Source organism: Herpailurus yagouaroundi, unplaced genomic scaffold (assembly GCF_014898765.1).
Source record: "Herpailurus yagouaroundi ecotype Mexico unplaced genomic scaffold, PumYag 142, whole genome shotgun sequence".
Taxonomy (NCBI): Eukaryota; Metazoa; Chordata; class Mammalia; order Carnivora; family Felidae; genus Herpailurus; species Herpailurus yagouaroundi.
Window position 1 is genome coordinate 14,622,772 of NW_024412397.1, and position 13,248 is coordinate 14,636,019.

General features: G+C 36.4%; 1 protein-coding gene across 9 annotated transcripts in view; it reads right to left on the reverse strand.

Annotated features, from left to right (window-relative positions):
- Positions 1-13,248, reverse strand: part of RELCH (RAB11 binding and LisH domain, coiled-coil and HEAT repeat containing) — a 114,432-nt gene that overhangs the window by 85,708 nt on the left and 15,476 nt on the right. For all 9 annotated transcript variants that reach the window (XM_040478634.1, XM_040478630.1, XM_040478629.1 and 6 more), the window contains exon 2: positions 4,015-4,104. In XM_040478634.1, the coding sequence (XP_040334568.1) occupies positions 4,015-4,104 (90 nt within the window). The remainder of the gene's footprint in view (positions 1-4,014; positions 4,105-13,248) is intronic.

Here is a 13,248-nt window from a genome sequence, read left to right on the forward strand (position 1 = left end):
CATCGTATAGCATACTCGGGATTCTCTCTCTCTGCCCCTCCCCAGCTCGTTCTTCCCTCTCTCTCAAGTAAATAAACTTAAAAAAAATCATAACACCCTATAACCATATTAAAAGCTTGTTGCCTTTAAAGCCTTGTTGGAGCATCTATCCCATTTCAAATCACGCAAAATCATAAAGATTTAAGTAAGGCTCAAAATAAGAAAAACAAAATGTATTACTAATAGGAAGTATAGATATCTGTACCACGAGAGAAATACATAAGAAAGAGACAAACGGGCTTATTTAATCTGGTAAATCTGGATATGTATCCTGCAGGCCAAGAGTTAAGGGATGAGAGGGCTATTGATGCTCCTTCGTCAGGGAATAGGCCAGGTTATTTCCCAGGCAAAAATCAGATCATTTTAGAATGTATACTAGATTATGTAAGCTTTGTAAAGGCTTCAAATGTCTACTTTGTTGGTTATTGTTAACAGAACAGCATAATACCTTGAGTAGAGTAAGCACTCCACAAATATTAGTTGAATGAATGGATATTCAGAGACTCTGATGCTAAAAGACAGATCATGTGAAACTGAGACAGGGTTATCTGTGGTTCCAAAATTAACAAGGTCCTTACCACAGTCTCTAAAGTGCTGAATATTTATTTATATTACAGATACGGACATTTTCAGGACCAATTCCTTGACAGCAGAAACTTTATCTATTTCATGCTTCTATATCTAGTGCCTAACACATAGCAGATGCTTAGAATGTCTAAAATAAACTTTAAAATGGCAGTCTCAACATTTAAAATAGACATGTCCCTTGCTATCTTTAAGAAAACTTGAAAATTTAAGGGGTGAACTGTATACGTACTAACACTATATTTCTTTAATAACATACAGAACACTAAGGTTAATAAGCTCATTTTGGTTTGGTGTCTACTACTTTTTAAATCATTTTTATGTGAAAATTTACACTTCTAAATTCAGAAATGGAAAATATTTAAAATGAAAAGCTTTTTAAAAATTTACTTCTTTTAAAAGAAAATGGCTATGTTGAAATCATCTTGTATGGGAAAGACATGATTCTGCTATCCATATGAATGTACAGATGGGTTAAAGTGACAGGCTGATAATAAAAAATATATCGTGGGCTCTGGAATAAAAACTTATGTCCTGATCCTTTATCATACAGAGGCTACTGGGCAAATTTGTTAATCGTGATGAGCCTCAGTTTTCTGATCTATAAAATAAGGATATCATGACCTATTCTTCAGGACTGTTAACAAGATTAAATAAATAAAATATTTTACACAAAGCACTCCAGCACAGTGCCTGGCACAGAGCAGACGCTCAAGAAACATTAGTTCATTTTGAGATGTCTTCCTCTTTGAAGAAAACCTATACAGACTTGAAAAAATAACCAGATTTTTAAATTTAGGAAAAGGATGGTAAGAATGATGCTGAAAATGAACTCAAATCGATACCTGTGTTACCTATAAACTCCTTCTGCCCAAGATGAGTATAGAAAAATTTAATAAAGACATTTCTGTTCTTTCTTAGTGAGGTTTACATGGGATCCAGTCACAGATGACAGAATCTTTTCTGGATTATTGGTCTTTTGATAAGCTTTTTAGTTACTACCAATGATTAGCAAAGAGTCAAAAATCTTTTTGAAAATGGGAATGTGATTAATTGAAACTTTTTCATAAAGTGTCACCCACATATCACATACTAGGTTCAATAATAGGTAATGGTACAAAAGCTAGGTCTAAATGCTACTCTCTTGTAACACATGTTTTCCTTCCCTTTTCCAATGAAGATGAAAGATAGCATTTATTTACATATTAGCACTGTATAATGATCAAAAATTACCTTATCTCCCCAAACCTAGACACAGAGTACAATCTTTAGATTAAAACTACAAGGTCAAAACCACCATGTATTTACAACATTTCATTCTTAGTTATGTTTGGTTATATAACATTTTGCTTTTACATCAATGTTTCCCCTAAACAGAAACACTAAAATACCTAAATAATGAGAATAATGATGAACCCCTTAAATCTGACTAAATCTAAAATTTAGGTTTTCGAAATTAAAGGAAATAAGATAATTATGTGATCAATTTTGGGGTAGGAGTTACTTTCTAATTACATAACCATTTGAACAATAACACAATGTACAAAACCAGATATATTTGATTAGTCTAATAAATGACCATGTATTTAATATTTAATATATAACAGAAAATATCTAACATCTAACATATACTATATAATTATACAACACAATACTTAACAAATACTAAAATAAGTAAGATAAATTAGTCCCCAAAGTATTCAAATAATTTCCATTTAATCTGTTAATTTTAAGATATTACTGATGTGATTTATTGTTTTGATACAACAGTCAATAAATAATGCTTATGACTAAATCATGATTTCACATAGGGAGCCACATTAAACTCTTCCAGTGACTTCCCCCATTCAATTGATATTGCTGCTATTTACACTGCTGAATCCTCTTAGCTTCTGCTAAACTGAAAACAGTTTCATCAGTTCTGTTTCCTAAGACATACAATATCATCTGAGATTTAAAATTATTCATTATTTCTATTCTTGAGCAATGAATGAAAATCATATATTGAAATGTCATTTTTAATTAGGTCAAACCTCATTCTTCCTGCTAAGAGGTAGTGTATTGGACAGTCAGTGTGGGCTCTGTTGCTGGGCTATCTGCATTTAAATTCTAGCCCTGCCACTTAAGTCTTATATAATCCCTCTGAGTGTCTTCAGTTTACTGGGGAGGAGAGGATGATGACAACCCTGTAAAGTCAATGAGTTAATACACATTTAGAACAGTGATTAGAATAGAGCAAGTGCTACATAAAAATTGGCACTCACTTTTATTCATAATGACCGTGAAAGGTAAATATTTGGTAGATCGTAATAAACTTCTCACAGTAAATGGAAGAAAAATTCAACAGAGTTGGTCTAGAAAGGAACCCTCATTATGGGTATTCCCTGACATTATGGATATTCCCTGATCCCACACTGCCCCCATGGGCTCCATCTGTCCCATGTGGCATCCCTCTTGTACCAGGAGGGTTCACCATTCTGGTGGAGAGCAAAATACCTAACTGATGTCTGTCTGCTTTCCCTATCTAAGAACCAATGTTCTACGAAAACTACAATTCCTATAAAGCATTCAAGAATGATTTCAATTACAGATAGCCACAGCTTTGAGGCACCTGACAGGTACCAGCTATTTGGACGCTAAAGGAGCCAAGCCTGCTACATTGGTAATTTTCTGGATGGACCCCGACCAGAATCCTACTGGCTTCACTAGATGAGGGCAGAACACAGTGAGTACAAATTGGTCTTCTGAAGTTCTTACAGATACAATGGTGCTGCCTAGAAGGCAGAACTGATGGGAAGGTGGAGATGGGAAGGAGATTGGTATGAATAACCAAGCATTTAGAAAGAGTGTTGGTCTTCTTATTGGAATAAACAAGGTCCTGGAGGCCTCTGCTGTGCCACATATTAACCCTTTATTTTCTGGCACAGAGGAAGGTCAAGGGAAATTTCTGGAGGGATGCTGTGAAGACTAAAGAGCATTTACACGTCTCAAGACAAAGTTTTATTGACCAACCAGCATGGAAGTATTTCAACCAATTTTCACAGTCAGTAGTGTTGTGTTGATATGTAACACCTAAATATCAGCTCTGGTTTGGAAGATCAAAGGAAACGGTTTTACACCAGTTAGAGAAGTACATGGTTGTCAACTGTTGCCCATAAACAGAACTAAGCAAATTTTAGGTATGCATAACCAGAAATGCACAGCAAGACTGGGAGAGGAAGCTGGGGATTAGGATGTTCCCTATAGCCAATAAATCAGTGACATAACTTTGGTATTACCTTTTATAATTATATTCATATACCAAACGGTAGAAGGAAGAGAATTCCTCAAGTCATTTTATTATTTCTTGAATGTGAAAGAATCCAAATCTGTCTTTACAATGTTACTCACCTGCCACTCTTTCATCTGTTTCCCTGTTCCCATCATCTGAGTATCTTGCAAAGTCTAAAGAATCAAGAGTACTGATGCTCCCAGCTCGATCTGTAATAATGAGAAAAATAAAAGAAATTTATTTTTATTTAATTGTCAAGATAAAACACTAGAAATCACTTACCTATGATTATTATCAGTTAATAAAACTATGATTCTAAATTCTATTAAAACAGGGATGCCTGGGTGGCTCAGTTGGTTGAGCATCCAACTCCTGATTTCTGCTAGGGCCATGGGATCGAGCCCCATGTCAGGCTCCACATGTGGAGCTTAAAGTCAATCTCTCTCTCTCTCTCTCTCTCTCTCTCTCTCTCTCTCTCTCCCTGCCCCTTGCTCCTGCTACTGCTACTGCTCTCTCTCTCTAAAATAAATAAATAAATTTTACTGAAACAATAAACTAAGGTAAAAGTGCTCACACCAATTAAACTATTTTCTTTTTAAGTTTATTTATTTATTTTGAGAGACAGCACACCAGCAAGGGAGGGGCAAAGAGAGGGAGAGACAGAATCCCAACCAGGCTCGACACTCAGTGTGGAGCCCAGCTCAGGGCTCAGTCTCACGTGAGATCATGACCTGAGCTGAAATTAAAAGTTTGGTGCTTAACCAACTGAGCCACCCAGGTACCCCTCAATTAAACTACTTTAAAATAACTAAAGTTTCCCTGCTCCCAACTCTGGCTAACTCCTTAACAATGTGCACACAGGCAGATTGCAACCAGTCCTGTTAAAGACAAAAAACAAAACAAAACAAAACAAAACAAAACAAAACAAAACTGAAATAAAATTTGAGCTACTGTCTGAGTTTGCAGACTGAATTCTAGAAAATAATTTCCAATGAAAAAACAACACTTTTTGAAAAAATATAACAACATAGCACACATTTGTCCACCATACAGTCCAAAACTACTTCATACACAAGAACCAGTAAACTGTGACCCAGTCTCAAGACTAAACACAATCAATGAGGACCAACCCGAAGATAATCCAGATATTGGAGTTAATAGACTAAGATTTAAAAATAACTACTAAAACTATGTTCAGTGAAGTAGAAGAATATGTGCATACAATGAAAAAAAAGGAGAAAAGTCTTAGCAGAAAAACAGAGAATATCAAAAATAACTATGGAAATCCTAATAGAGGAAATTATCTGAAATTTAAAATCCTCTAAACAGTTTAATAACAAAATGGAAATAACTGAGGAAGGAGTCAATGACCTTCAAGATAGATGAATAGACATTATACAATCTTAAGAACAGAGAGGGAAAAAAAGATTAAAAAAAATTAAGAGCTCAGGGACCTATGGGAAAATAATGAAAGATCTGATAAATGTGAAACTGGGGTCAACAATAGGTAAGACAAGAGATGGGACAAATACAAATTCAAAAAGCTCCGAAAACACTAATGAAGGTAAAGAGAACAGAAATTAGGCACATCATAATCAAACTGTTGAAAACCAAAAATAAAGAAGAGAAGATATTAAAGGCAGCCAGAGAAAAATATTATTTTACATATAGGGAAACAGCAGTTTGAATGACTGCTGATTCCTCATAAAAATCCCATGAAACCAAAGATATCCAGATTCAAAAGGAAGAAGTACAACTATTTCTATTTTAAATATAAAAAAACTATGGAATCCACTAAAAGATAATTAGACCTAAGAAGTAAGTTTCTAAAAGTTGCAGAACATAAGATCAACACACAAAATTCAAATTTTTAGATACTAGCAATGAACAATCCTAAGGCAAAAAAAAAAATTTATTTTTGAATTTCATTTCCGGGATGCCTGGGTGGCTTCATTGGTTAAGTGTCCAACTTAGGCTCAGGTCATGATCTTGCTGTTCATGAGTTCAAGCCCTGCATTGGGCTCTGTGCTGACAGCTCAGAGTCTGGAGCCTGCTTTGGATTTTGTGTCTCCCTCTCTTTCTCCCTTTGCCTTCTCATACTCTGTCTTTCTCTCTGTCTCAAAAATAAACAAACATGAAAAAAATTTAAAAAAATCCATTTCCAATAACATACAAAAGAATAAAATACTTAAGAAAGACACCCCAAGCTCAGAGATGAGAAGATCCATCCATGTTAGCACAGCAAAAATCCTTAATACACAGATTCAATGGAAACCTTGCAATCCCTATTTTAAAAAAATCTTTGCTGAGGGGCGCCTGGGTGGCTCAGTCGGTTAAGCGGCCGACTTCAGCTCAGGTCACGATCTCGCGGTCCGTGAGTTCGAGCCCGGTGTTGGGCTCTGTGCTGACAGCTCAGAGCCTGGAGCCTGTTTCAGATTCTGTGTCTCCTTCTCTCTCTGACCCTCCCTTGTTCATGCTCTGTTTCTCCCTGTCTCAAAAATAAATAAAACGTTAAAAAAAAATTAAAAAAAAAATCTTTGCTGACTTTTCCCCCCTTCTTTTGCAAATATTGAGAAATTAATCCTAGAAAAAGCAATCTTTTTTTTAATGTTTATTTATTATTTTTTTTTAATTTTTTTTTCAACGTTTATTTATTTTTGGGACAGAGAGAGACAGAGCATGAACGGGGGAGGGGCAGAGAGAGAGGGAGACACAGAATCGGAAACAGGCTCCAGGCTCCGAGCCATCAGCCCAGAGCCTGACGCGGGGCTCGAACTCACAGACCGCGAGATCGTGACCTGGCTGAAGTCGGACGCTTAACCGACTGAGCCACCCAGGCGCCCCTTAATGTTTATTTTTGAGAGAGAGAGAGAGAGAGAGAGCGCGCAACAGTGGGAAGAGGCAGAGAGAAAGGGAGACCAAGATTCTGACGCAGGCTCCCTGCCACCTGCACAAATCTGGATGCAGGGCTCGAAACCCATGAACTGTGAGATCATGACCTGAGCAGAAGTCAGATGTTCAAGTGACTGAGCCACTCAGGCACACCGCAATCTTTTGTTAAAAAAAAGTTTATTCATTTGAGTAATCTCTACACCCAATGTGGGGCTTGAACTCACGACCCCAAGATCAAGAGCTGCATGCTCTTCTGACTCAGCCAGCCAGGCACCCCCAAAGCTGAAGCAATCTTGTAAAAGAATAAGGTATACAAAAGGCTAATGGGTACACTGAAGGATGCTCAACACCATTTGTCATTAGGGAAATGAAAATCAAACCACAATGAATTACCATTTCAAACCCACGAGATGCCTATAATCAAGCAGATAATGCTAACATGTATTTCAGAGGATGTGGAGAAAGCAGAAACTGCATACATTGCTGGCTGGAATGTAAAATGGCTCCACAATTTTGGAAAAGTTTGGTAGTTCCTCAACATAGAATTCTCATATGGTATATACCCTAGGTATATACCCAAGAGAAATGGAAACCTACATTGACACAAAAGCTTGTTCATGAGTGTTCACTCACAATATTATTCACAATGACAACAAAACACAAATGAATCAAATGTCCATCAAGTGATGAATGGATAAATAAAATGTGGTATATCCATAAAATGGAGTATTAGGGAAAAAGTACTCACACATGTTACAATGTAGATAAACCCTGAAAATATGCTAAGTGAAAGAAACCAGACACATAAGGTCATACTGTATTATTTCATTCATATGAAATGTCTAGAATAGGCATATCCATAAAACACAAAATAGATCAGTGGTGATAGAGGAGAATGAATAGTGACTACTAATGGATATAGGATTTCTTTTAGGGGTGATGAAAATGTTCTGGAATACAGAAGAGTAATGATCGTATAATTTTGTAAATACACTAAAACAATTGAATTGTACCCTTTAAATGGTGAATTTTGGGTACATGAATTATACCTTACTTTAATAAAAAGACAAAAAAATCCAAGTATTTGCCAAGATGTGGAGAAATTAGAACTCTCATATATTGCTGGTGGGAATGTAAAATGGTGCAGCCACTTTGGAAAATAGTTGGCAATTCTTCAAAATGCTAAACACTGGAGGTACCAGATGACCCAAGCCAATTCCTCTTCCATCCAAAACAAATGCAAACGTATGTCCACACAAAACCTCGTATATGATTGTTCACAGTAGCATTACGCACAACGGCAAAAAAAGTGGAAAGAACAAAACGCCTATTAATTGATGAATGGAGAAATAAAATGTAGCATATACACCCATAGGACTGACTGTTACTCAGCAATAGAAAGGACTGAAATACTGATACATGTTACAACATGATGAAGCTTGAATGTATGCTAAGTGAAAGAAGCCAGTCACAAAATAGCCACATACTACATGTAAGAAATGTACAAAATAGGCAACACTATAGAGGTAGAAAGTAGATTAAGTAATTTCCTAGGGCTGGAGGATGGAGGTGAATAGGATGTGTGATAACGGGTGAGAAATTTCTTTTTGGGGTGATGAATATGATCTAAATTTAGATTAGGAGATGGCTGCACAACTCTATAAATATACTAAAAACAACTGAATCATACACTCCAAATGGGTGAACTTTAAGATAAATTCTGCCTAAATAAAACTATTAATTTAAAAAAAAGGAACAACTCTGGAGTCGCAATGAGAAAAAATGCAATTCAAATTCTGTATTCAACAAAAATATCCTTCTCAAATGAAGGCAAGTAAACTTAATCAGTTCCCTAAATATTTTTCACCAAAGGTCCTTGTGCCTCAAGATGCTCCTAAGAAGAGTTTTAAAAAAAGAAAGAAACAAATATACAGGTGTGTATGTGTGTAACCTCAGGTTTTATAGAGCACGTCAGTGTATCAAAGAATCACAAAAGTCGTGAGGTAAAGCAAAATAAGATAGCATTTCCCCAAATCATTTATCCAACACATTCCTTTTTTGAGTATCTATGTATTACCACAAGGAGGTAATGTTACTCAGAACACGTTCTGAAAAGAACTGCTTTCCCTATTTTCTATAACTTAAAAGCATTCATTTGTTAAAAGAAATAATGTGTTAGAACAGCGGTTGGCCAGCCAAGGCCTGAGCCAAATATGGCCTGAGGCCTGTGTTTATACGATTCCCATACTAAGGGTGGTTTTAATGTTCCATCATTTATTCATTCACCAAACACATACGAAGCACCATAATCTGTGCCAGGTACTGTTGTCGATTCTGGGTACACAACCAGTGAAAAAGACAGAAGAAAGACATAGTATGCCAAAAGATCAAGTACGATGCAGAAAAGTACAACGATAGAAAAGGAAAAATTAATTTATACAAAAATATCTCAACTCTTATTAGATCTCTGTGATGTAGTTGTTTTTGTTGTTGTTGTTGTTGTTTGTTTGTTTAAACACAACTGTCTTGTTTCTTAGATTCCACTTCACTATCAGTGACTCCCAGATTCAATGGAGCCATGGAAGGCTTCAATCAGAAAATATTTTTAAAAAGTTTTTTTTTTTAATGTTTATTTACTTTTGAGAGAGAGAGAGAGAGAGAGAGAGAGAGAGAGAGAGAGAGAGAGAGAGGAGACAGACTCTGAAGCAGGCTCCAGGCTCTGAACCGTCAGCACAGAGCCCGACGCGGGGTTCGAACTCACAAGCCGTGAGATCATGACCTGAGCCGAAGTCTGATGCTCAACCTCCTGAGCCGCCCAGGTGCCCCAATCAGAAAACAGTTTAAACTGAGCCCTAAAGAATAAATGTCCACCAAGTTAACTAATGAGAGGAAGAACAAACAAGTATATGGAGTTTTCAAAGTGGAGGCCTAGCATGGTGTAAGTAGTAAGTATAGAAGCTTCAGTGTATAGAAGCTACGAGGGGTCAGGCAGGCTGGGATGTAAAGGACCAGCAAGGACATTTTATATAGTGTACAGGAATGAAACCGTCTGTAAAATACATTAATAAAATCAATTTTGCAGAGGAATCTCTTTCTATATTAAATTTTACACTTACATGTGCAGAACTGGTTTTTCAAAGAAGCTTTTCAAGGAAGGCGGTTCCTCCTTAGTAAACACTAGCTCAGCTTTCTACTGTTTCCAAGATAGTACACAACTGCCTAGCTTTCCTACTCCGAAGACACTGTAGGATTTTGCAAGTGTTGGGGCCTTTATTATAAAAATATATTGCTGTTTTCCTGTTTAGGAAACAATAAAAAGAAATGAGAGACTCAAATATTCCAATTAGGTAAAGGCTTAGTGAACTGCACTTAACGCTTGAACACCCTTCACACCCTATCACTATCTGTCAGGCACCATCCTAAGTGCAGGGAATTCTGAGTCAGCAAGACTGACAAGGTCCCCGTTCTTAGAGAAAAGTCTACAGTGGAGACGAGAACATTAAGTAAAAAAGAAAATCAATCAATCAATCAATTAATTCATTCTGAGGATCAAAATGGCATAAAGAAAATAAAAGAAGACAAGGCCAGAAGAGTAGGTAGTTGCAGGTTGGGGTGTAATATTAGTGTGCTCAGAGAAAGCCCTTCTGAGGAGGTGAGAATGAGGTAGAAGAGTTTCAGACAGACCTGAGTCAGGAACAACAGAGGCTAGTATAAACAATCTGAAACCCACTGTAAACGGTCCGAATTTTATTTCAAATACAAAGAGAAACAACAAAGCATACAATTCTTAGAAAATCATTTTGGCTCATATATTTGGCTTATATATGCCATATGCAAAAGTGGTTTGTAGACACAGCAATTAAGCCAGGGAGTATTATGCTAAGTGAAGTAAGTCAGAGAAAGGCAAATACCATACGATTTCACTCATATGCAGAATTTAAGAAACATAACAAATGAGCAAAGGGAAAAAAAAAGTGAGAGAGAAGCAAACCAAGAAACAGATGTTTTCTGTTGAACAAACTGATGGTTACCAGAGGGGATGGGTTAAACAGGTGATGGGGATTAAGGATCCGAGCTCACTTGTGATGGGCACTGGGTGTTGTATGGAAGTGATGAATCACTAAAGTCTACACCTGAAACTAGTATTAACTGCATGTTCACTGGAATTTAAATGAAAACTTAAAAAATGATAAAATGAAAATTTTAAAAAGAGGCTATTACAGTCATGCAGGTAAGAGATAATCAGATTTAAGCCGGAAAAGTGGCAGCAGAAATGTGAGAAGTGGTCAGATTCAGTTTACGTTTTTAATGTAGAACCACATGTCCTGCTAATACAACGATGTGCGGTTAAGTAAAAAAGAGAAAACAAAATGACTCCTACAGACTTCATTTATTGAATTTATAATACGAGATACAGAAGGTGAACAGAGGAGCCTCACAGGTTCTGTGTTTTAAGTGCACGGTAGTGGTGGGGGAGAGTCCTTAGCTTTCACCAGATTTGTAAGTATCCCTAAACAGAGAACACTATATAAACATTCTCACTTAAGTGAAGAAATCAAAGCTGATACTTACTAAGGGTGACCTATCTGGCTAATGCAAAAAAGGGAAAAACTAGAGGCTAGGTTGTCTTTTATTAAAATGAGCCGCTTTACGCAGTACTTACTATTTATATTGATGTAAGGAAATAGACCAGCTGTGTTGAGAAAGCACAATATGGACGACTCAACGCAAATTATAGAAACATAGATTTGGACCCCACCTAGGGTTCCCCAATTTTAAAAAAATGTTTTTGTTAAAATAATCTCTATATCCTATGTGGGCTCAAACTTACAACCCCAATATCAAGAGTCACATGCTTTTCAACTGAGCCAGCCAGGCAGGCACCCCCTCATCATCTTCTTTTAAAACAATCAGTACGTGGCAATGATTGAAATGATTTCACTCTTCAAATAGAGCTAGGTCATTATCAATGTACCTTACCTTTAAAATCCTATTAAGGTGAACTAAGTAAAATTCTATATGTAGCACTCTTCTTAGAACACTGTGTTTGTATCCAGAGAAGCATTTAATTTCCTTATAATTTAATTATACCTGATAAATAATAACTTGCTATTAATTTAAGTTTCAACACAGCATAAACAAAAATGACAAAAAACCCAAAATATTACAGTATCCCTCATTACAGCATAATTTTATGCATGAGCCAAGAAATAACAGCAATAGTAAACACAGAAGTGTCCAAAGTTCACCTTGAAAGGGCACCTGGCTGGCTACTCTTGATATTGGGGTCATGAGTTCGAGACCCATGTTGGGTGGAGATTACTTAAAAAAGTTCACATTAAAAATGAGTTGTACTCAGGAACACTACTCAGCAACCAAAAAACAACTAGTGATATGTACAACAACATGAACCTCAATGCTTTATGCTGAATGAAAGAAGCCTTACACAAGAGTACATACTGTAAAATTTCGTTTAAGTGGAGTTTTAGGACAGGCAATAGTAATTTATGGCAGAAAAAAATCATAATAGTGGTTCTTGGAGTGGGGTGCTACCTGGGAAGGAGCATGAGAGAACTTTCGGGGGTGAAAGTAATGTATATATAGGCAGGAGTTTGGGTTATAACAGGTGTATTCTTTGGTTGAAACTCATCAAATGGTACACTTAAGACTTCTATATCTTGGGGCACCTGGGTGGCTCAGTCGGTTGAGTGACCGACTTTGGCTCAGGTCATGATCTCACGGTTTGTGAGTTCGAGCCCTGCACTGGGCTCTGCGCTGACAGCTCAGAGCCTGGAGCCTGCTTCGGATTCTGTTGTCTACCTCTCTCTCTGCCCCTCCCCTGCTCATGCTCTGTCTCTCTCTGTCTCAGAAACAAATAAACATTAAAAAAAAAAAAAAAAAAGACTTCTATATCTTATTGTCTTTATATCTTACCTTGAAAGAAAAATAATTCTAGATATTGAGCTCTTATTAATGACATGCATATTAAAGTATTTAGAGGAAAGTATACTGTTATCTGCAGCTTAATTTGAAAAGCATAAAAAATAGGATGGATTTTTGGATGAACAGAGGGTTGAGAAATATCTAGATATGAGACAAAGAAAGTAAAAAAAAGTAAAAATAATAAAATTTGTTAAACACTGCTAGGATCCACTGACCCCTAGATTTTAATATTAGAGTTGTAACACTAGAAAATAGCTATTATTGTCTTAAATGACAAAAAAAAAATTCTTTTAATGTTTTCCCTCTACTGTTTGAAATTAAAGCTTATATGGTGAGAATCTGCTTTACCATGGAGGCTATTGATACATATTCCTTAAACTGCTTTCCAAAATAAGTATTACAGCAATCTAAATTCCATCTGTAGTAATGGCAATGCTTGGTATTATTTTTAATCTCACCAATTTAACATACCATAAAAGTACACCTTCCTTAATTATGCATCTCTGGTTCCTGGTGAA